At 43.6% G+C, this 25,374-nt stretch overlaps 1 protein-coding gene across 1 annotated transcript in view; it reads left to right on the forward strand.

Moving 5' to 3' along the window:
• dtnbp1a (dystrobrevin binding protein 1a) overlaps positions 1-13,071 on the forward strand; it is a 58,411-nt gene extending 45,340 nt beyond the window's left edge. Inside the window, exons 8-9 of the mRNA XM_070966160.1 lie at positions 8,632-8,760; positions 12,266-13,071. Of these exons, the coding sequence (XP_070822261.1) occupies positions 8,632-8,760; positions 12,266-12,525 (389 nt within the window). The 3' untranslated portion in view covers positions 12,526-13,071. The remainder of the gene's footprint in view (positions 1-8,631; positions 8,761-12,265) is intronic.
• The last annotated feature ends 12,303 nt before the right edge of the window (positions 13,072-25,374 follow it).

The following is a 25,374-nucleotide window of genomic DNA, read 5'->3' on the forward strand; positions in this document are numbered from 1 at the left end:
AAGAGCGGCCCACTCAACATGTGCATCACCATTCTCACATCTGGGCTTTGCTTTAATGAAAGGACATTCTGCTTTCCAGTGCCCCTATTCTCTTCAGCAATTATACACCTGGGTTTAGTCAATCTGATCCTGTGGACCCCAATCTGATCTGAACCCATGAATACCAGCAGCCCAAACAGATGGTTGCGTTGAATGTGTGTGGTAAGTAAGGTCAAAGTCAAAACAACAAAGTTCCTCTGCCTCCAGTTGAAGGCATAGATCTGGGGGGTGGGGGGGGGGGGGGTCCTGTTCAGAAACCTGGTCTTGGTCTCGATCTGAACATGACATAGTCCTTTTCTTGTCTACAATGGTCTCAGTGACTTTTCCAGTTAGCCAGGAGTTCCGAGGCACTGAGTCGTCCATGATGATCATGATGTCTCATGTTGTGAATTCGCGTTGGATCTTGGTCCATTTCTGTCTTTCCTGCAGTTGCATATTGCTTGAAACCTGTGGCCTGCTTAATAATGTGTAACGTCCTTCTTAGGTAGTTTTCCTTTGATTGGGCACACCTGGCAAACTAATTATCACAGGTGTCTGAGATTGACTTCAATGATCCCTGAGACACAATACTAGCCATGACTTTGAAAAACAAAAAAATATTGTTTATAACACTTAAATGCATCCATCCATCCATTTTCTATACCGCCTATCCCTTTCGGGGTTGCGGGGGGCTGGAGCCTATCCCAGCTACAATGGGCGAGAGGCGGGGTACACCCTGAACCAGTCGCCAGCCAATTGCAGGGCCACATGCAAGGACAAACAAACATTCACACTCACACTCACACCTACGGACAATTTTAGAGTCATCAATTAACCTAATGAGCATGTTTTTGGTCTGTGGGAGGAAGCCGGAGTACCTGGAGAGAACCCACGCATGCACGGGAAGAACATGCAAACTTCACACAGAAAGGCCCCGCCTGACCTGGGGATCGAACTGGCAACCTTCTTGCTGTGAGGCACGCGCACTACCTGCTGCGCCACCGTGCAGCCCACTTAAATCCAATTTGCATAATAATTTGGAACACTGTGTAGAATCTATGATAGTTTACAGGTACAGGTAAATAAATAAATTGACACTACCTGTGCAGCCAAGCTTAAGGATGGCTCATGGCTCTCTTAAGGAAGGACCTCAGCAGTGTGTTTGGCTAAAATTGTGTCTCTTCCTTACCATTCATCACATTGAAAAGTGCTGCCATAAAGGCTGTGTGACTGTAGGAGTGGAAATCAGGCTTGTGCCCGTGTTGCTGATTTCACAATGATTGAGATTTATTAGACAGAACTATGTGCACACGTTTTTAAGAATGTGATCAAAAGATTTGTACGTTTGCCCTTGTATGTCCACACAAAGTTTTAGTCATTAATCAACAGAGTTTTATGCATCTTGCTCTTGTGGCATCATTGACCTTTTACGTTATTGATATTTTGTTTCTGTGGATTATGAACGAAATTACTATAACGTTGTGGTTTGATTGAAGCACATACTAGGCATACTGTACATAACATACATAACATTACTTTTACTATTAGAAATTTTTATAATTTTTGTGTTGTAAACTTTTATGAAGACATGTATGAGTGAAAATCCTTGATAAAAGTACATATGATATGAAAATGAGTGAAAATTAGATTACATTAGATTAGATTACCTTCAGTTTTATTGTCTTCATCAGAAGCTGCTGGTGAACAGAGATCAGCAGAGTAACAGCTCTAGGGATGAAGCTGTTCCTGTGCTTGCTGTTGCAGGAATGGGGGCTCCTGAACTTCCTACCAGATGGCAGGGGACAAACAGTCCATGGTTGGGGTGGGAGCTGTCACTGCTGATGCTGCGTGCCCTTCTTAGAAACCACTTGCGGTGGAGGTCCAGTGATGTACTGGGCGGTTTTCACCACCCTTTGCGGGGCTTTCTGCTTGGACACTGTGCAGCTGCCGTACCATACTGAGATGCAGTTGGTCAGGATGCTGGTGCAGCAGTCGAAGTTGACAAGGATCTGATGAGCCAGGTTAATTTTCCTCAGCCTCCTAATGAAGTAGAGGCTGTTGAGCTTTCTTTATCAAGGTGGAGGAGTTGAGAGTCCAGGAGAGGTCCTCAGAGATGTGGATGCCCAGGAACTTGAAGCTGGAGACCCGTTCAACCTCAGCCCCATTGAGGTAAATGGGGGTGTGACTGCAGCCTTTGGTTTTCCTGTAGTCCACGAGGAGCTCCTTGGTCTTCTTGGTGTTGAGGGTCAGGTTGTTGTCGGCACAGCACATCACCAACTGCTGAATCTCACCCCTGTAGGCTGACTCATCATTGTTGTTGATCAGGCCTATCTCCGTGGTGTCATCTGCAAACTTGATGATGGAGTTGGAGCCATGCACAGGCACGCAGTCATGGGTGAAGTGTAGTGTAGTAGAGGATAGGGCTCAGCACAAAGTCCTGTGGGGTAAAGTCCTTGTTCAGGGTAAGGGTGGCGGAGGTGTGGTTGTCTAACCTAACCTAACTGACTGGGGAAAATGTCAGATAAGAAATCTTATTCTTAAAAATAAAAGGTCATACTTAGAAGTGGTGTTTCTACGACTGACATTACACCTGTCATGGGCATGAAGGAATTCTTATGAATGTTTCTGAAGTATCGGTGCAGAAAGAATGTGTGTGTGAATGTTTCATTTGACCATCTATATATGTGGAGCAGGAGCTTTGACTTCCCTCTCCATGTGTGTGGCTATGTCCAAGGCCATTTTCAAAGTATTTTTATGTGATCTGGGCAGGATAACTGTGCCAGGTTACAAAAGATGACAATAACTTTGCATGTAATAATGTAGTAGTTACTGGATCTCACTCCAGTATCCAGGGAGTGACTTGTCAGGTATATGTATTGCAGTTTACTGTAACCAATAGTGCTGGATTATGTCCTGCTCGCCCTGGAGCAAATAGTCCTATTAGCTGACTCTATACAGCAACAAGTATATCTATATAGTATATATATATATATATATATATATATATATTTGGAATTTCCCCTTGCGGGACAAATAAAGGTATATTGAATATTGAATTGAATTGAACACATGCTCAAAATGCCTCTGTTTTGTGTCATGACCTGGCTCAAGTGGTCACAACATAAAAAAGGGAGACCACAACATGACAAAGTTTTTAAATGTCTTTTATTTTTCAAATCAAACCAAATTAAACCAAATTGAGCATTCAACTCAAACAAATCGCTAATTAAACCAAGACAGAACTAAACCAAATTGGGCCAAACTAAACAATCAGAAAAACCAAATTAGACCAAATTAAACCAAGTTAATCAAAATTAGTTCAAATCAAATCAAATATTTAAAGCATAAAGGGTGTAAATCAGTGAAGTCAGTAGTGTAGGATGTGCATGAGTGAAGGTAATGGGCTCTATTTTCGACTCTGCCGCCGGCGCGGCACAGGCGCGGCACAAAGTCAGTTCCGCTGCACCGATGGGGCGTGGTGGCGCAGACTCTGGCATTTTCGTGCGCTGCGCCACCAGCGCATCTCCTCCTCCTTCTCATCTCAGTCCCACCCAGCGGCGCAACTCGGAAAGAGGGAGGAGAGAAGGCGTTGAGTGGGTTTGACACAGCCGAGTCAAATTTTCACCAATCACAGCAGCTCCTCGCCTCACCTTTAAGAACGCCGCTGGCCAGGTGCATGGCAAGTGGCAAGTCCAACGCCCAAACGTTTCCCAGGAGGAGACTGACATCACTCATGTCTCATGACATCCGTTTGTATTACTTTGCACACCCATTTGTATAAACTGTTTATTTATTCTCAGTGTATATATATGTGTGTGTATTGTTTTATATTCTGTTCTATATTTTGTGGTATATTTTGTTTATATATATATATATATATATACACACACACACACACACACACACACACATATATATTCTCAATATAAATATTTTGTTTTTATATTTGCTTTTTATATATATAGTTCTCTCTCTTTTCTTTCTTTTCTAATTTCATTCTAATTCTATTCTCGTAAGGAGCACTGCAACAAAAACAATTTCCCCTCGGGGATAAATAAAGGATTTCTGATTCCGGTAAATCCTCCTCCTCCTCCTCCTCCTCCTCCTCCTCCTCCTCCTCATCCTCCTCAAAGCAATGATGAACTACATCTTTGTAGATAATGTTAAGCATTACAATGATAATATTTGTATTTGGAATGAAATGACGTGGGTAATAGTGGACAACGATCATCGCTTAGGTTTTTTTCCGTGTGTCTGTCTCTCTCTGTCTCTCGAGTGCTCTGAGACAGATGCAGTATATATGCTCTGTAGGATGCCTTGGCTGTTTCTGGTTGGCACAGCGACGTCAATTGATTAGTTTGCATCCCTGTTTCACCTGTGTACATTCTGTCAGGGTGAGTGACCATTACGCGTGCCGAATGCGCTTGCAATGTCGGCAGATGAAATGCTGATCAAAATATATAAATTTAGGTCTGACTGTATGTGCTGACTCAGACAGTTGCATTGAATCGTGGCTGTTGCTAAATATTGATCGCAGTGTGTGTTCAATGACTGACCGAGCACTGCTGAAAACACCGTTAAAACCACACTGCCGTCTTGTTGACGGTGTGATATATGCCGCCATCAACCACGTTTTCAGTGAATAGCCGTTATTACCTAGCAGCCACCCATCCAGAGGGATGTCCCCCTGAACAACTGTAGGGACGGTAGAATTCGCCAGGATGAATGAGTAACTCCTCCTTGAACTGCCACCTTATCGTGGTGGAGGAGTTTGAGCACCCGAATGATCCTAGAGGCTATGTTGTCCAGGGCTTAATGCCCCTGGTAGGGTCTCCCAAGGCAAACAGGTTCTAGGTGACGGGTCAGACTAAGAGTAGTTCAAAAAGCCCCTTATGAAAGAAATTAAATCAAGGAAGTGTACGTTGCCCGGATTGGCGTCACCGGGGCCCTGCCCTGGAGCCAGGCCTGGGGTTGGGGCTCGCAGGTGAGCGCCTGGTGGCCGGGTCTTTGCACACGGGACCCGGCCGGGCACAGCCCGAAGGAGCGACATGGACCCACCTTCCCGTAGGCCCACCACCCGCAGGAAGGATCAGAAGGGGCCGGTGCTATGTGATATGGGTGGCAGTCGTGGGCGGGGGCCCCGACGACCCAAACCCTGGACAACGACTCTGGCTATGGGGACATGGAATGTCACCTCACTGTGGGGGAAAGAGCCTGAGCTAGTGCGGGAGGTTGAGCGGTACCGGCTAGAGATAGTCGGGCTCACCTCCACGCACAGTCTGGGCTCTGGAACCCAACTCCTTGAGAGAGGCTGGACTCTCTTCTACTCTGGAGTTGCCCGCGGTGAGAGGCGGCGAGCTGGTGTGGGCTTGCTTATAGCCCCCCAGCTCAGCTGCCATGTGTTGGAGTTCTCCCCGCTGAGTGAGAGGGTCGCTTCCCTGCGCTTTCGGGTTGGGGATAGGTCTCTCACTGTTGTTTCGGCCTACGGGCCGAACAGTAGTGTAGAGTACCCGGCCTTCTTGGAGTCCCTGGGAGGGGTACTGGAAAGTGCTCAAACTGGGGACTCCATTGTTCTGCTGGGGGACTTCAATGCTCACGTGGGCAGCGACAGTGACACCTGGAGGGGTGTGATTGGGAGGAACGGCCTCCCCGATCTGAACTCGAGTGGTGTTCTGTTATTGGATTTCTGTGCTAGTCACAGTTTGTCCATAACGAACACCATGTTCAAGCATAAGGGTGTCCATCAGTGCACGTGGCACCAGGACACCCTAGGCCGGAGGTCAATGATCGACCTTGTAGTTGTATCATCTGACCTTCGGCGGTATGTCTTGGACACTCGGGTAAAGAGAGGGGCTGAGCTGTCAACTGATCACCACCTGGTGGCGAGTTGGATTCGCTGGCAGGGGAAGAAGCGGGACAGACTTGGCAGACCCAAACGTATCGCGAGGGTCTGTTGGGAACGTCTGGCGGAACCCGCTGTCAGGGAAGTTTTCAACTACCACCTCCGGGAGAGCTTCAACCAGATCCCGAGGGAGGTTGGAGACATTGAGTCCGAATGGACCATGTTCTCCACTTCCATTGTTGATGCAGCCATCCGTAGCTGTGGCTGTAAAGTCGGCGGTGCCTGTCATGGCGGCAACCCCTAAACCCGGTGGTGGACATCGGAAGTAAGGGATGCCGTCAAGCTCAAGAAGGAGTCCTATCGGGCCTGGTTGGCTGGTTGTAGAAGCAAAAACTCGGGTCTGGGAGGAGTTCGGGGAGGCCGTGGAGGAGGACTACCGGTTGGCCTCGAGGAATTTCTGGCAAACCGTTCGGTGCCTCAGGAGGGGGAAGCAGCTTTCTGTCAACACTGTTTACAGTGGAGGTGGGGAGCTGTTGACCTCGACTGGGGATATTGTCGGGCGGTGGAAGGAATACTTTGAGGATCTCCTCAGTCCCTCTGTCATGTCTTCCATAGAGGAAGCAGAGACTGGGGACTTGGAGTTTGGTCGATTCCTTCATCACCGGGGCTGAAGTCACTGAGGCAGTTTGCAAGCTCCTCGGTGGCAAAGCACCAGGGGTGGATGAGATCCGCCCTGAGTACTTCAAGTCTCTGGATGTTGTAGGACTGTCTTGGTTGACACGCCTCTGCAGCATCGCGTGGCAGACGGGGACAGTGCCTCTGGACTGGCAGACTGAGGTGGTGGTCCCTCTTTTTAAAAAGGGGGACCAGAGGGTGTGTTCCAACTATCGAGGGATCACACTCCTCAGCCTCCCTGGGAAAGTCTATTCCAGGGTACTAGAGAGGAGAATCCGGCCGATAGTCGAACCTTGGATTGAGGAGGAACAATGCGGTTTTCGTCCTGGCCGTGGAACACTGGACCAGCTCTATACCCTCCACAGGGTGTTTGAGGGTTCATTGGAGTTTGCCCAACCAGTCCACATGTGCTTCGTGGACTTGGAGAAGGCATTTGACCGTGTCCCTCGCGTCATTCTGTGGGAGGTGCTCCGGGAGTATGGGGTTGGAGGCCCTCTGTTGAGGGCTGTACAGTCCCTGTACAACCGGAGCAGGAGCTTGGTCCGCATTGCCGGCAGTAAGTCGAACCTGTTCCCGGTGCATGTTGGACTCCGGCAGGGCTGCCCTTTGTCACCTGTTCTGTTCATCATTTTTATGGACAGAATTTCTAGGCACAGCCAGGGGCCGGAGGGGGTTCGGTTCGGGGGCCGGCAGATTTCGTCTCTGCTTTTCGCAGATGATGTTGTCTTGTTGGCTACCTCGAGCCAGGACCTTCAGCATGCGCTGGGGCGGTTCGCAGCCGAGTGTGAAGCAGCTGGGATGAGAGTCAGCACCTCCAAGTCCGAGATCATGGTTCTCGACCGGAAAAAGGTGGCTTGCTCCCTTCAGGTTGGGGGAGAGTTCCTGCCTCAAGTGGAAGAGTTTAAGTATCTTGGGATCCTGTTCACGAGTGAGGGAAGGATGGAATGTGAGATTGACAGGCAGATCGGTGCAGCGGCTGCAGTAATGCGGCCGCTGTACCGGTCTGTCGTGGTGAAGAAGGAGCTGAGCCGAAAGGCGAAGCTCTTGATTTACCGGTCAATCTACGTTCCTACTCTCACCTATGGTCATGAACTTTGGGTCATGACCGAAAGAACGAGGTCCCCGATACAAGCGGCTGAAATGAGTTTCCTCCGCAGGGTGGCGGGGCGCACCCTTAGAGATAGGGTGAGGAGCTCTGTCACCCAGGAGGAGCTCAGAGTAGAGTCGCTGCTCCTCCACATCGAGAGGAGTCAGCTGAGGTGGCTTGGGCATCTCTATCGGATGCCCCCTGGACGCCTCCCCAGGGAGGTGTTCCAGGCATGTCCCACAGGGGAGGAGGCCCCGGGGAAGACCCAGGACACGCTGGGGTGACTATGTCACTCGGCTGGCCTGGGAACGCCTCGGGATCCCCCCGGAAGAGCTGGAGGAAGTGTCCAGGGAGAGGGAAGTCTGGGCGTCCCTGCTCAGACTGCTCCCCCCGCAACCCGGCCCCGGATAAGCGGAAGAGAATGGATGGATGGATGAATGAGTAATGTGCCAACCCGGGGAAAGTGGCATACACGTTTGTCACCAGGCAATTTGAGTCACAGATCACCAAACATCTCTGTTTCACCTGTGTACATTTGGTCAGGTTGAGTGACCATTACACGTGCCGAACGCGCTTTCGATATGGTCAGATGAGATGCGGATCAAAAATACGGTCGAAAATACTACTGTGCCAGCGGCGCAGTCGAAAATAGAGTCCAATGTGTGTAAATGTTGTAAATTGCAAACTGAACTAAACCTAAACTAACATAGGTAAACCACTAATGAGGCGCTTATATCGAGTACCAAATGTTGTTGTTCATAAGGCTGAAAAATGAAATTCACAGAAAAGAAATTCACAGAAAAAAGTCAGAAAAAACGGCTTGATGGTGTACAAATGTGCATTGAAGTCTTGATGTATGGGTATTGGAACAGATCCAGAATGACGGACACAGCTATGTTTGCTATAGCTTATAAGTGTCTTGAGAAAACTCAACACGACTATTATTGATCTAAAGGAAATGGTATACTGCATGTAAAGATTAATTGTGTATGTATGTTTGTGTTTGTAGAGCCAACAGAAGCTGATGTGTGTGTTCTGGATCAGATGACAGTTACTAACATATCAGACCAGGAGGCTTTGGATGACTTTCTCAACTCCACTGGTGATGACATCAGCACTGGATCATTACTGACCACAGGTAATCCCAATGCAGTTACTCTACAAACTGAAGGCAATTCAAGACACAGATAAAATATTGTATGGGGGAAAAATTTTTAAAGGTGCATCAATCATTTTTTGGTCATTTGTGAACAGAAAAACATCTGGCTCGATCAGCTCTAGATGCTTTGCTTTACTTAGTACATCAGCCACTTAGTAACTTTATCAATTTATAATAAACAAAACTTCTCTCTGGATGGGATATAAACTATGGGAGGATCAGTTACAGTGCAATAAAAAGCAGGTAAACGGTTCTGCAATTATTACTGGGATTACTGGGATATTACTGGGGAGAATAATCACATATATGCTCTCTGGACAGGAGTAAAACTCAGTGACCAACCATCCAATATAGTATTAAAATCACTGCACCTCCCCTGGAGAAATGAATGGGCCTGTTGGTCAATTATCAATTCAAATGAGTTTTATTTAGCCACAAATCACAGGAGAAGTTTTCTCTGGGCACGTTGCATATAGAGCTGGTACAGACCATACTCTTTATCCACAGAGACCCAAACAATTCCCCCATGAGCAAGCACTTGGTGATAGTGGCGAGGAAACGCTTCCTTTTAACAGGCAGAAACCTCAAGCAGAACCAAGCTCTGGGTGGGCAGCCATCTGCCTTGACCGATGAGAGACACACAGAGAGAGAGAGAGAGAGAGAGAGAGAGAGAGAGAGAGAGAGAGAGAGAGGAATCACTATCCATAGAACCCAGGGAGACAAGAAAACACAAAGACTAAGAAAGAGAAGAAGCCAAGTAGTTCGTAACATGCCTTGGTAGGACATGAATGCATACTATATCTGACCTATCTCCCTATTCAAAACTCAGATGTGACAGCGTGAACTCAATTATACAGTGGTGGAAAAAAGTTTTCGGACACCCCATGCATTTGTGAAATATTGCATCAATCACTCTTAGGTCTTCAAGTGCAATTTCCTTTAGTACAGTCACAACCAAAATTACTAAACAAATCCTAAAAAAGCCATTTAAAAAAATTTGAGTATTGGGTCATTTTGGTACCACTGATCAGCGGCGGACTGGGACAAGAAATGGCCCACCACATTTGATAATGCACACCTTTTCTGTCTTTTCGGTCTCTTGAATGTGTATAACAACTGTTCAACTCTTTAAAACCACGTACCTTAAGCCATGCAATGAGTTGACAGGAATCAGTGAGAGTGGACACTTTAATACTTCCAAAAAGTCTAATTTATCAACACTACAAAAAAGTATACTCCACCACTCCATCACAGTAATGGATCTTTCAGCAGAATTCATTCTATTGGGTGTACCTATGTGTTTCAGGGAGGAAGAAAAGAAAAAGAGAAAGAATAGAGATGAGAAATGATGGATCAGATGCTAACTCATCCAAGAGTAGTATTCAATAAATTGTGACGTGACCCAGTCCAAAAGAGCTTGGTCTGTACCAGCTCTATATGGAAAGTGTCCTGAGACAACTTCTGTTGTGATTTGGCGCTATACAAATAAAATTGAATTGAATTGAATTGAAAATGAATGTAGCTGAACTCCTGAATGAACTTTGAACTCTGTGTATGTATATTTGTGAGATAAAAAGAGAGAGAGAGATTTAATTATTGGTCAATCTTCAAGATAAAAATAGCAGCTTAGAAACTGAAAACTTAAGAGGGATGATGACTCATGAATGAGGGAGAGGGCTACATACACAATGTCTTATAAATACCTGCATAGACAGGTATTACAAACTAACTAGAATACAAACTAACCTGGCCATATAACAAAGCAGTCCAGCTTACCGCAGGTTTACTGCATGTCCCTGTTCAATGTCGCCACCACCACCACTGTCATCGGCCACGGGAGCTGATGAAGGCCCCTGCCGTGGCAAACATAGCAGAAATTTTGGTGTATTTGGCAGCATTGGTTTGAACAGCCAGCTCTTTCTTGTTTCGCAGTTTCTCTGCATCTTCTTTTCATTTTCTCTCCATTATTGAAGCTCCTAACAGATTACGCTACCGATGCAAACGAGGGGAAGTGTTTCATGATATGATTGATCGTCACGTGTCAGTGAAGAAAATAACCTATGGGCCACAGACCAGCGTGTGTTGAGGGCCGGTCGGTGGTTATGAACAAACTCTTGCGCTGACTTTTTTTTTTGCCGAATGCATTACGCCGGCAGGACCAACGCGAAAGGGGTTGGTGTTTAATGATGTGATTGGTCCAGCCCAATGTCAATCGGGCTGCTGATCAACTGTCTGGTATTATGGGCCGGTCAGACCAATCTTTAAAATAAAAAAGAAAGTGGCCGAGTGTCGGCCCAAATAGCACGTCAGCCCACCGGGAAAATGCCCAGTATGCCAGATGGTCAGTCTGTCCCTGCCAGTGATCCACTAATGAAGGTCGTGCTTTTTATTAAAAGACACAATTTTTGTTGCCGTACTTCATGTCTATATAAAGCCAGCACATTTGAATGCTCTTCAGAGACAAAAATGGCTAAAACAAGGAACCTAACGCAGGAAACACGCCTGAAGATACAGATTCGTGCCGATTCGTTGGGCCCAAGCACACAAGAAGTGGACAGCCAGAAACTGGAAGAAGATTCTGTGGTCAGATGAGTCCCGTTTCCAGCTTTAGCTTCCTCCTGCTAATGTGAGGATACGCAGAAGGCCGGGCGAAGCATTATCTCCAGCATGTATAGTACCTACTGTCAAGCATGGTGGAGGCAGTATCATGGTTCGGGGATGCATGAGTGCTGTTGGTGTGGTCATCTCACTGTCTGTGATGGCACATTGAACTCTTCCAAGTATTGTGCCATTCTCGAAACCCACATGCTCCCTTCTGCATGTGCACTGTTCCATCGAGGTCAAAACTGGATGTTTGCCACACATCCAGGGCCAGTAGAACTTGGCTGCAGGAGCACAGTATCCAGGTTGTAGAGTGGCCAGCTCAATCCCTGGACATGAGCCCCATTGAAAATCTGCAGTGGATTATCAAGAGGTCTGTTTCAAACTGTAAACCAAAGAATTTAGAATAATTAAAAGCAGTAATTCAAGAAGAATGGGACCCATCAACAGTGTGAATGGCTCGTGGGGAATATGCCAGCCAGGATTAGAGCTCTAATGCGTGCTAATGGCAAGACTACTAAATATTAATTTGATGATGTAATGGTTTATTTATTTTTTGTTGAGTTTTGAACATATTCTGTGTTATTTGTTGACTTTGATACAGACAATGTTGAGAACTGACATTTTGAAACAAGAATTTAGGTTTGTTAGTTTTTCTTGTAAACAATAAACAAAAAAAATATCATTTGTATTTGTTTGTGTCTGTCTAATGCAGCCACACCTTTTGAAACGCAAAAAAGATTTTTCCACAAATATTTCATGGTATTATTTGAGATTGTATAAAATTTTAAGGGTGTCCGAAAACTTTTTTCCACCACTGTATTTGGTCTTCAGATAATACTAGTCCACTGAGAGTAAGAGTAACAGTTGTCTTCTCTAACAGGTCCAGACCTCGAGTCCTGCTCTTATGAATCTTTGAGAAGCCAAATGAACCAAACCCCTCCCACAAACAACCAGCTGTCCAACCAAGACGCAGAATGGGAGCAAGTAGATGAAGCAGCCAGTGAGGAGAACGATGAGCCTTTGGTGCAGTCAGATGTGGAGGACATTCAAACAGATATGTTGTTGGTTGACCTGCAGGATGTTGTCACAGTGAGGAGCTCTGATGAGCATGACCCTACAGGGGACCTGCCCTCTGAGTAAGAAACCACGCCCTTGAAACTTCTGAAGTTTTGGGTAAACACTATCTACTGTCTATCTACCCAGACATCCCTCTGGTGCCCCCTTGCTTTGAATTGACACAGCCCTCATCTCCAACCAACATTAAGTCAATAATGCTCACCAACTGAGACGTTATTGATTCACTATTTACCCAAAAGAAATTCATTAGCCCGTGATCACTGATCGTTGATCACTGATTTGTCCATGTATAGAGACTAATCAAGGTTTCACCAGTTCTGACAGATCTCAAAACTGGCAGTCAACAATTCTTAAATGCTAAGGTATGGTATGGTATTCTGTATTTTTGTTATTGGAAGCAAATCCCATGAAAATCAGCAATTAATGAATGTATTATCTGTTTATCCAAAGCCTGATAAAAGCTTATTCCTTTGTGCCGTGGCGCTCCATTGTTGTCCAGAACATTACAAATATTGATGACAAGACGTTTATACAGGAAACAGCTCTGTGTTAAAAAAAAAATGCAAGGGGCTGAGTTATTTTCAAAACACTGCACAGCTGTTTATAATACGATGAGAAAGGGTTTTACTATTCTGGAAAGTTATCGTGGTGATGATTATTTTCCTTTTGTGTCTTTCCAGGTAAACAGTAGTTAAAGTTGTACAGTACACACAGGGCAAGCAAGTCAGAAAGTATTGAATGACACAAACACATTTTTGGTCTTGGTCTTTTTGTGGGATTTGTTGACAATAACAAAAATATAGAGTAACACCAGGCTGATCTTTTAACATTTCTGCATTGTATTTTATTTACACATTACATGTCAGTATGAAGTTTTTGTCTGACAATTAATTTACGAAGTCTGTTTTGTGTCCTCACCCATTTAATAAAGACATCAATCTGCTTTGTGTGTGAGAGTGTATGCAGTTAAATAGAGCTTGTTCAAGAAAAATAACAGCCACCTCAATGGTAAAAACTATGAACCAGTACAAGAATGACAATTACCAACATAAACCACCATGTTCTAAACACACACATTATAAACAGTATTGTACAAACACTAATGTTACAAAGTAACATTTGCATTTTTAAATATAAAACAGAAGATTCAACAAATTACTCGGTCCAGCATGGTATGATGGGAAATATGAGCATCGCTATAGCTCCAGCTTTTAGCAAACCTGGTGCAAAAGAAGTGTGTGTGTGTGTGTGTGTGTGTGTGTGTGTGTGTGTGTGTGTGTGTGTGTGTGTGTGTGTGTGTGTGTGTGTGTGTGTGTGTGTATGTATGTGTGTGTGTGTGTATGTATGTGTGTATGTGTGTGTGTGTGTGAGCCAAAGGAAGCTTGTGGTCTAGAGGGCATTACAATTCTGAAATACTCAAATGCAGTACCCCAGACATTAAGATTGGAGTGCTGAAATTACTCAATATCATATTACAGTCAGGTTTTTTTTTTCCTGACTTCTGGTGCAAAGGGCTCATCTTCCTCATTCCTTAAAAGTGGGGACAAATCAGACTACTGTGGCATTATCAGCAGTTCTCTAGATAAGTTATTCTGTAGTAATCTAAATAAAATTCTAGATTTCCTTGATGATCACTGCATCTTGACTTAAAATCAAACTGACTTCTTCCCAAACATTGACACAGACAATGTGTATACCCATCACATTGCAATTAACAAACATGTTTAATCAGTGCATAACCACTAAGTAGTGAAATTGAAATGTGGGTGTCTGGGAAGAAATTACAGCTTTGGTTACTGCAGTCAAGTCAAAATATAAGTCAAAATCAGCAAATTAGACCTAAAATTTATATTACACATTTACATGACAAAGATGTCAGATGTCAGAGAGTAGAATTCATCGACTCCTGCCATTAACAGGTACTGTTTTGTAGAAATCGTAGAAACTGTTACTCAGTCTGTCGCAGTTTTAGACTGTTTTACTCCTGTTGACCTTCACCAACTAATTTCAATAATTTCATCATCAAAATCATCTACCTGTATTTTAGATCCTATCCCGACTAAGCTGTTTAAAGAAGTATTACCTCTAATTGACTCTTCAGTTTTAGACATGATCAATCTCTCTTTATCAACAGGCTACGTACCACAGTCCTTTAAAGTAGCTGTGATAAAACCGCTACTGAAAAAGCCTACTCTTGATCCAGGGGTTTTAGCCAACTATAGACCGATATCCAACCTTCCCTTTCTCTCAAAAACTCTTGAGAAAGCAGTTGCCAATCAGCTGTGCGACTTTCTAAACAATAATAGTTTATTCGAGGATTTCCAGTCAGGATTTAGAGTGCATCATAGCACAGAGACAGCACTGGTTAAAGTTACAAATGACCTTCTAATTGCATCTGATAAAGGATTTGTCTCTGTACTATTCTTACTGGATCTTAGTGCTGCATTTGACACCATTGACCATGGCATCCTATTGCAGACACTGGAACATTTCATTGGCATTAAGGGAACTGCGCTAAGCTGGTTTAAATCCTACTTGTCAGATTGCTCTCAGTTTGTACACGTTAATGACGACTCCTCTGTGCTCACTAAAGTCTGCTATGGAGTTCCGCAGGGTTCTGTGCTTGGACCAATTCTATTCACTTTATATATGCTTCCTTTAGGTAAGATTATCAGGAGGCACTCAATAAATTTTCATTGCTATGCAGATGATACCCAGCTATATTTATCAATGAAGCCAGAAGAAACCAGTCACTTAACTAGACTACAAGCATGTCTTCATGACATAAAGACCTGGATGACCTGCAATTTTCTGATGCAAAACTCGGACAAAACTGAAGTTATAGTAGTAGGCCCTTAACATCTTAGAAAGTCACTTTCTGATGACATAGCAGTTATGGATGGCATTGCGCTGGCCTCCAGCACCACTGTAAAGAATCTGGGAGTTATCTTTGACCAAGACATGTCCTTTCACTCCCATGTAAAACAAATTTCAAGGACTGCCTTTTTTCACCTACGTAATATCGCAAAAATCAGGCATATTTTGTCTCAAAATGATGCAGAAAAACTAGTCCATGCATTCATAACTTCCAGGCTGGATTATTGCAATTCTTTACTATCAGGCTGCCCAAATTCGTTGCTGAATATTCTCCAGTTGCTCCAGAACGCTGCAGCACGTGTTCTGACAAAAACCAGGAAGCGAGATCATATTTCTCCAATACTCGCCACTTTGCACTGGCTCCCTGTAAAGTTTAGAATAGAGTTTAAAATTCTCCTCCTTACTTATAAAGCCATAAATGGCCAGGCACCTTCTTATCTTAAAGAGCTTATAGTACCTTATTGCCCTACTCGAACGCTGCGTTCCCAGAATGCAGGTCTACTTATGGTTCCTAAAGTCTCAAAAAGCAGAACAGGAGTCAGAGCATTTAGCTATCAAGCTCCTCTCCTGTGGAACCATCTTCCAGTCTTTGTCCGGGAGGCAGACACTGTCTCTACATTTAAGAGTAGGCTTAAAACTTTCCTTTTTGATAAAGCTTATAGTTAGGGCTGGCTCAGGCTTGTCCTGGACCAGCCCCTAGTTATGGTGCTATAGGATTAGACTGTCGGGGGACATCCAAAGATACACCGAGCTCCTCCGTCCTTCTGTCCCTCTCCATCCGCACGCTCTCATGTCCTACCACGGCGTGTTACTAACTTAGCTCCTTCCCCGGAGTCTCTGTGCTTTGTCGTCTTGCAGGTTCCCATGGACAGTGGCTGAATCTGGATTGTGGATTTCAGCTGCATCTCCTGCCTTGGCCCTGCCTGACATCCACTGCAACTGCTACTGCTGTTATTACATCCACTGTCACTGTTACTGTGACTGCATGTCTGTCTCTCTGTCTCTCTCTCTCTCTCTCTCTCTCTCTCTCTCTCTCTGACTGCTTTTCTTTCTGTCTGTCTGTCTGTCTGTCTGTCTGTCTGTCTGTCTGTCTGTCTGTCTGTCTGTCTGTCTGTCTGTCTGTCTGTCTGTCTGTCTCACTCTCCCTCTCTTGCTCTTCCTCTCTCACCCAACCGGTCGAGGCAGATGGCCGCCCACCCAGAGTCTGGTTCTGCTCGAGGTTTCTGCCTGTTAAAAGGAAGTTTTTCCTCGCCACTGTCGCCAAGTGCTTGCTCATGGGGGAATTGTTGGTTTCTTTGTAGATAAAAGAGCTTGGTCTGTACCAGCTCTATATGGAAAGTGTCCTGAGACAACTTCTGTTGTGATTTGGCGCTATACAAATAAAATTGAATTGAATTGAATTAATATCATCCAATTAGTACCTGTTTATCATCCAATTAGTAACTGTTGTTTATATTTTTATATTCCTTGTTTATATTGTTTATATAGCTTGTTTGATATTTAATGTCTTTTTTTACCGATGCCCTATATTCTTGCTTTTCACTTTGCTGCTGTAAATCTTATCTTATCTTATCTTATCTTATCTTATCTTATCTTATCTTATCTTATCTTATCTCGAACACGATCCATCAAAATTATTTATAGGTTGACAGGTGGTGTTCTGTGTTGTGTGAATCTGAATCTGACTCTTATCAGTCTTATTTTTCAGTTTCTGATATTACTTTTTTGGAACTATCATAATTTTAGTTTTATCCAGATGTATTATGATTGCCCAATTTTCACAAGAATCATGGAGTATGTTCAAATGGTCTTGCATTCCTTGTTGTATTTGTGATAGTCAATGATAAGTCATCTGCACAAAAAAGACACTTCACGTCCTGGCCCTGGAGAGTTTTCAATAATTTTGATAATTGGTCATATGTTGAAAGGTGTTAGAGAAATTATTGCAGCCTTGGTGGACCTGATGGAACCTGCAACAGTACCACTTTGAAGTAACTGATAGAAAAGACCATTGTGCTAAATGGAATGAAAAGTTTTCCTGAAATCAACAAGGCAAGCACTTTCCTGTATTGGAGTAGAGTATGGAGAGTTGTAGTGTATTGTTCTATATTTGGATATAAAGTCAGATTGGGACTTAGTATGTTGCTTTCAATCATGTAGGACAGTATTCTTGAATTTAAAATACTTAAAGTTTCACCAAATTAGAATTTACACAGGCACCCCTATAGTTATTGGAATTTAGATTGTTTTCATTTTTAAAAATGGGAGTACTCAGTTCCTTATTCCAAGTTGCAGGGTATATGCCACCTTTTTTTTAGAGCAAATTTAATCATTTCAGTACAGCCACTTTAAGTTTACTTTTACTGTGTTTGAGCATTTCAGTTCTGATACCATTAATACCTCAACCTTGTTTTGAAACATTGCCATTCTGTATTGCAGTGCTATCCATATATTATACAGAGCCCAGCGAATGGAAGTTAAGCAAGTCTTTCTGGAGTTTAGAAATATATTCCTCTGAATAAGACAACATCTCTTCACCTTTAGGGGTTTCATACTGATTACACAACACTGGCTATTGTCATAAGTAAAACTATAATTTCTTCCCAGAAACTACAAAAACATTTCTACTACACATCAACTATTACGGGCTCTGTATGCCAGCACAATGGCAACCCAGGTATCTGAACAATCGCATCACCTATCTCACCTGGCAGTCATCTCACAGGACCGGCAACCACCCCAAACCACATCAGCCGACATACCCCCCCCATCAAAGAGGTTCATATGAGCAATCCAGAACCTTTTGACGGGACCGTTGATAAATGTAGATGGTTCCTGTTACAATGCGGCATAGTTCCAGTATTAGTTTATGCATACTCACCTATTTGGATTTCCAAACTCAGTTTAAGACTGTCTTTGGCAGGTGAGGTGTATACTGGGAAGATGGGTCTGTTTTAGGATTTTTATGTTAAAGTCATTACGTTAAAGACAATTACACTGGACGTGAACATTTTCAGGGCATATAATCTTCCAACCAGCTAAGGGAGAATCTCAAGAAACTCTGAAACTAATGACAACTGTATTTGAACTGATAGTATATGTGGGAGATATATTGGTAGGTAGACAGATATTATACTGTAACTTGGCAGGAACTAGATATGTAAGGATTGTGATCAGAATAGGGATTCTGAGACCTGGTGTTACTTATCTGATGTTGAGATAAAAGATTAGAAATTTGTTTTTCATTCATCTGTTGTTGGACTAGTGCAGTGGTTTTCAAATTGGGGGCTGCCAGGGGGTGCTAGGGGGGCCTCAGAAAATTGGAGGGAAGTTAAGAAAAAAAGCAAAACATGTTAGTTAATTATATTCTTATGCTAAACAAATGTAATAATTATTGAATAGTGAACACACACAGAACTGAAAGAGGTTTGATTTCTTTTGTTTTTTTTTTGTCTGTCAACAGTTTGTTGAAAAGTTCATTATTCAGTGGGAAAATAATACAGTGTTGAAAACATGTTCGGGCTGCACGGTGGCGCAGCAGGTAGTGCGCGTGCCTCACAGCAAGAAGGTTGCCGGTTCGATCCCCGGGTCAGGCGGGGCCTTTCTGTGTGAAGTTTGCATGTTCTTCCCGTGCATGCGTGGGTTCTCTCCGGGTACTCCGGCTTCCTCCCACAGACCAAAAACATGCTCATTTCATTAGGTTAATTGATGACTCTAAATTGTCCGTAGGTGTGAGTGTGAATGTTTGTTTGTCCTTGCATGTGGCCCTGCAATCGGCTGGCGACCGGTTCAGGGTGTACCCCGCCTCTCGCCCATTGTAGCTGGGATAGGCTCCAGCTCCCCACAACCCCGAAAGGGATAGGCGGTATAGATGATGGATGGATGAAAACATGTTCGTTAATATTCTTATGCTAAACAAATGTAATAATTATTGAATAGTGAATAAAAGTAAGAAAATCATTCTAAAGTTGATGTTTCTTTACATATTTTGTAGCATTGTCGGTGGGTTTGCAAAGGGGGTCCCCGGCCAGAAGCTAATGCTGTTTGGGGGGCCATGGCATGGAAATGTTTGGGAACCCCTGGACTAGTGTATTCAGACTCAGAGTCCTGATGAAGTGAAAAGTGTATTGTTGAGGATTACAAAATTTTTATGTTTCAGTCATCTGATGTTAGGAAGCGTATTCAGGTTGAGTTAAGTAAAAAGTGTATTTAGACTAAGTGTTGAAGATCAGAGATTTAACTGTTGACTCTTGATGTCGAAGCAGCGAATTCAAGGCACACAGGAGAATGCAATGCAGGACAATCCAACAATGCCACCAAATTAGTGTGGTCTGAAGAAGCCGACAGGGCTTTTCAGGCACTAAAGGAAGACCTGCAGACCCTCCATTGATTGTCGAACGAAATGATTGGTATGTTGTGAGGTACACCTGTGCTTACATTAATGGTATCTGCTGATTTGGAGTCGTGGCACCATGTGATGGAGAAGCTCAACATGAATAGAGGAACAGAAGTGGCCATGCCCCAATTATCAGATTAGCAAAATGTCAAGTACCAGCAACCACCAATCTAAAGTGCCTTGACTGTTTGGTAAAGGAGGTCGTGGATAAACAGCCATCATCATTTATTGCTGGGCATTAAAAGTTGTTTTGAACATGTACAGTGACCTTAAAAATGAGCTTGGGGACAGTGGTTGGTTTGTCAAGGACTCAAAGGCAGAGAATGTCAATGCCGTGCTCACCGGGGGGGTATCCTCCATAAAAATACCCCCACTGACCAAGGATGGGTTAAAAGTGGAGAAAGAATTTCACATATGCATGGCGTGTGCAGTTTCCCCCCCTAACTCTGCATGTTGTACTGATAGGAATATTTCAGTTGTAGTACTCTTGAAAAAACAAACAAACAAGTGGTATTCTCTTTGAATTGTAAAGGAAACTGTAGAGTGGCTGTTACCCCAATTCTTTACAGATGGGTTTGAATTTTCCAAAAATGTAATGTTGTGATGTATGGTGCCCCTGAAGATAAAGAGGGCCTTGTCCAGAAAGGCCTTGTGTTCATGTGGACAAATCGGCCAGAAAAGTTGTAAACCATCATAAACAGATGCATTGATGCTAAAATGGCGGTGCATGCACAATGTGAGGCTCAGCGTCTCACAAGAATTCACAATATAGTTAATAATTTCTTACTGGTTTCAAGCCTGTTCGCTCATTACAGCTTTGCACTTTACACTTCCTACACCAGACAGCAACTTTTGGATTTAAGATTTCAATGCACAAGCAGTGTATTCGACAAACTTGAGCTCCCCCAAGAGATCGCCAGGACAGCGAGGTTGACTGACTCAGCTACGTTGACCCGAAGCAACCCTCAGCCAGGGGCAGAGGACTGTGTATCTATGTGAACAAATTTGGTGTACAGACTCTGTTATCACAGGGAACCACTGTTCTGCTAATCTGGAATATCTGATGATCAAGTGCAGGCCTTTTTATCTGCCTAGAGAGTTCACATCCACTGTGATAACTGCATCTTATATCCCCCGGATGCTAATGCTAAACTAGCATTGAAAGAACTGTATGCTGCTATCCACAAACAACAAACTGCATACCCTGATGGAGCCTTTATTGTTGCTGGAGACTTCAACCACTCCAACCTAAGGACTGTTCTCTCCAAATTTCACCAGAATGTTTCCTACCACTGGAAAACGCTCAAAAAGGCTGGAAATCTTGACATACAAGATACAAGGACAAAGTAGCACAGACTCAGAGAAAACACAGACTTCAATACAATGGGGAGGGAAAAGTAATGAGGGACAGGTGAAACAGATCTACAATCAAGGGAAAACACAGGAAATAAATATTACATGAGAAAAATCCTTTCAACAGAAAACAGGAAATAACTACACCGAAAACCATACCACTCAGAAGAACATGTTAAACTACTATTTTATTTTATTTTTTGCTGAAGAAAAGTAATTGGTTTTTAGTGTTTATAAATACCCCAAATGGCTGGATCAAATGGTCTCCTGTTTGATCTTGCTGATAGATAGATAGATAGATAGATAGATAGATAGATAGATAGATAGATAGATAGATAGATAGATAGATAGATAGATAGATAGATAGATAGATAGATAGATAGATAGATAGATAGATAGATACTCTGCTTGTATAAGGTTATACTTTCATAGAATCGACATTCTGTCCTCTTTGCTTTTATTTTGCTCTTTGTTTTACACTTCAGCCTCCTGAAATGAAAAAGGAAATTTTGACTGTGTTTTGAATTAGAATTTCAAATTTTTCATTTGGAAACAAAAAGCAAATAGACCTTGTGATTTTGTTGGTTTTTAAAAAACCCTGGCTTAATACATACAGACCTCTTCATTCTTCAATCTGGGTACATACATCTACTGATGCCTCTGGACATATTATCAGTCATGTGCCTGGTGTCATAAGACATTTCGGGTCTTTCAACATCATATGCCCTCTTCCAGGTGACCCAGCCCGGGATGATCAGGCCCCAGCTTGAGTCCAGGTGGCTGTCTAACTACCATGACTCCATGGCTCTTGTCTCTTGAGCCACAGCCATCTTGAGGCCCTCTCTGCTGCATCGGTGGTACTGCGGATGGCTCTCCTCCTTCTCTTGGCCATGATGCCCAAACTGCTTAAGACTCTAGTCAGGGAACAGGCTACAAAGCCCCTGCATCCAACCTCCACTGGGAGACACCTTGCTCTCCTCTCAAAGGCCTCCTCCAGGCGGTCTTCCCATGGGATGGTCAGCTCCAGCAGCACTACTTGCTTGCTGGACTCAGACACAAGGACAATGTCTGGTTGCAAGGTGGTGACTCTAGTAAGGAGCAATGAGAATTGGAAAAATGGACAGTTTTTCTGTATTCTCTGTATCTATCTTTCTCTGCTGTTGATTGACCTTCTCCCACAGTATGCCATTCCCCTCCAATTCTAATAATTTAACACTGACTTCAACCATTCCTTTTCTGACAGCCTCCTGTCACACCTGGATGTGCTGGGACCAACATGAATGTAATATTTTTGAGTTAGGACTCAAGATTTCATACAGAAGATCCTGATGACTTCTGACTGCACCTGACTTGATAATTGTAAGAGCTGACACAGAATCACTACATATTTCTACATTACTGTTATTAACCTGTTCATTTCATTTCATTCCATTATAATGCTATCAACATGGCACACAATTCAACAATATACACGTTCAAATAATGTGATATTCTCTTTTTAAATGCCACCTGGCACTGCCACCACCACACTTTGCAGATCCTTTGATCCATCTGTGAAACTCTGAACCCTGTCTTTTTATTTTCAGAATCAGAAGCATGCATCCCTGAGGGCCTCCAGTGCTGATAGTCTGGGTCTTGGATGTGATTTTCCCCTACCTCATCTGCTGCCTCCTGTCTTGCAGGAAGTTTGTGATCCACTGACATATGTAGGCTGGCTCAATGAGCTGGGTGAGTTTCAAGTGGAGGATTTCTTGTTGTGCAGTTGTTGAATGCTGAGCTGAAGTCCACAAAGAAGATCCTTGCATATGTCCCTGTGTGGTTAAGGTGTTGCAGAATGTAATGCAGTCCCATGTTGACTCCATCATCTACCAACCTGTTTGCCCAGTAGACAGACCGTATGGGGGCCAGCAGGGGGCCTTTAACGTCTTTCAGGTGAGTCAACACCAGCCTTCCCTTGTCATTCTTTTTGCATGCATCATTTTTCTGTCTCTCTTATGACTACTCATATCTCTCTTCCCACTCATTGTCCATCCAATCATCCTCTACACTTAACTTCACCACCGATCTCCTTCCCAGCCTCTTTGACGTCAACAGTTTAAAAAATGCTTCATCTTGTTAAAATACTGTCTGGTGAAAGTATCTACACAGCATATTTCAACAAGTTACATGTATATTTACCTACTTCTTGTGGGAACAGTCTCACTACCATCCTCCATGCATCTCCAGCTCAGTCCAAAAACAACAAAACAATAGACCAAGATGCACCTGGTGAAATCTTGGCGCTATAACCAGTCTTTCATAGTGCTGCCACCTAGTGGCCGGAGTCCTTAACAACAGGTGGAACTAGCAGCTCACTTGAAATAAACATCAACACAGATTTACAACAAGATTTCACTCAAAAGAAACAAAACAAAGAATGGGGAAATGCTTTGTAGGCCTAGGTGGTGACTTATGATATTAATTTACAATTAGTTTTTACCACCTGGTTACATTCATACAAAATTTTTACCGCAATGGTGAAGGTGGTACCCCTCCGAAGGGCGTTGGCGAAGGAGGAACCCATCTGGAGGATGCCGGCGAAGGCGAAGGCGAAGCCTTTTTGGTGGCCATCGGTGAAGGCAGTACCCCTCCGAAGGCCGTCGGCGAAGGAAGAACCCATCTGGAGGATGGCAGCGAAGGCGAAGCCTCTCTGGCAGCTATTGGTGAAGGCGGTACCCCTCCGAAGGACGTCGGTGAAGGATGAACCCATCCGCAACATAACATTATGTTTGATTATGTAGCATGTATTGTTCAGAAAGCTGGTCTGATGAACCTGAAATGCAAGCGATTAGGCGGAAGCCAACAGAGAGTGTAATAGGCACCCCCAGTCTCAGACAGACAGGGGAAAAGACAAATAACACACACACAAAAAAAAAGAGCGCATCTTGGGGGAGGCTGTAGCTCCAGGGGGTAGAGCGGTCATCCACCACTCAGGGGGTTGGTGGTTCAATCCCTGGCCTACAGTCCACATACCGAAGTATTCTTTGACAAGATGCTGTGCCATCAGTGTGTGAATTCATATGTATGTCACTGTGGATAAACGCATCTGCCAAATGACTAATCGTAAATTGTAAATCTGTATTCAAATCATGTATTTCCATGTGCACAGCATTTATAAAGGACTGTAAATGATGGTCTTACACATCTTTACCAAATACTGAGAGAGCAGAGAGCTGGATAGAACTGGTTTGATTTGTGACACGTGAAAAGGCAGATGGACTCTCACGAGCCAAGGTATCTTTAATGTAACTGTGGATGGGTTGATGATGGATTCAAATCAAATAAAATCAAACTTTATTTACATAGCACTTTTCTTACACGATAAAATGCAACACAAAGTGCTTTACAACAGTTAAAAACATAATAAATATAACAGAGAAAACCCATCCCTCCCACCCTCCGTATGTACAGTTGTGGTCAAAAGTTAACATACACTTGTAAAGAACATAATGTCATGGCTCTCTTGAGTTTCCAGTTATTTCTACAACTCAGATTTTTCTCTGATAGAGTGATTGGAACAGATACTTCTTTGTCACAAAAAACATTCATGAAGTTTGGTTCTTTTATGACTTTATTATGGGTTAACAGAAAAAGTGACCAAATCTGCTGGGTCAAAAATATACATACAGCAATGCTAATATTTGGTTACATATCCCTTGGCCATTTTCACTTCAATTAGGTGCTTTTGGTAGCCATCCACAAGCTTCTGGCAAGCTTCTGGTTGAATCTTTGACCACTCCTCTTGACAGAATTGGTGCAGTTCAGTTAAATTTGTTGGCTTTCTGACATGGACTTGTTTCTTCAGCATTGTCCACATGTTCTCAATGGGGTTCAAGTCAGGACTTTGGGAAGGCCATTCTAAAACCTTAATTCTAGCCTGATTTAGCCATTCCATTACCACTTTTGATGTGTGTTTGGGGTCATTGTCCTGTTGGAACACCCAACTGCGCCCAAGACCCAACCTTCGGGCTGATGATTTTAGGTTATCTTGAAGAATTTGAAGGTAATCCTCCTTCTTCATTATCCCATTCACTCTCTGTAAAGCACCAGTTCCATTGGCAACAAAACAGCCCCACAGCATAATACTACCACCACCGTGCTTGACGGAAGGCATGGTATTCTTGGGGTTAAAGGCCTCACCTTTTCTCCTCCAAACATATTGCTGGGCATTGTGGCCAAACAGCTCGATTTTTGTTTCTTCTGACCACAGAACTTACCTTTGTCCATGTGATCAGCAGCAAACTTCA

The sequence above is a fragment of the Chaetodon trifascialis genome, chromosome 7 (genome assembly GCF_039877785.1).
Source record: "Chaetodon trifascialis isolate fChaTrf1 chromosome 7, fChaTrf1.hap1, whole genome shotgun sequence".
In the NCBI taxonomy this organism is placed as follows: Eukaryota; Metazoa; Chordata; class Actinopteri; order Chaetodontiformes; family Chaetodontidae; genus Chaetodon; species Chaetodon trifascialis.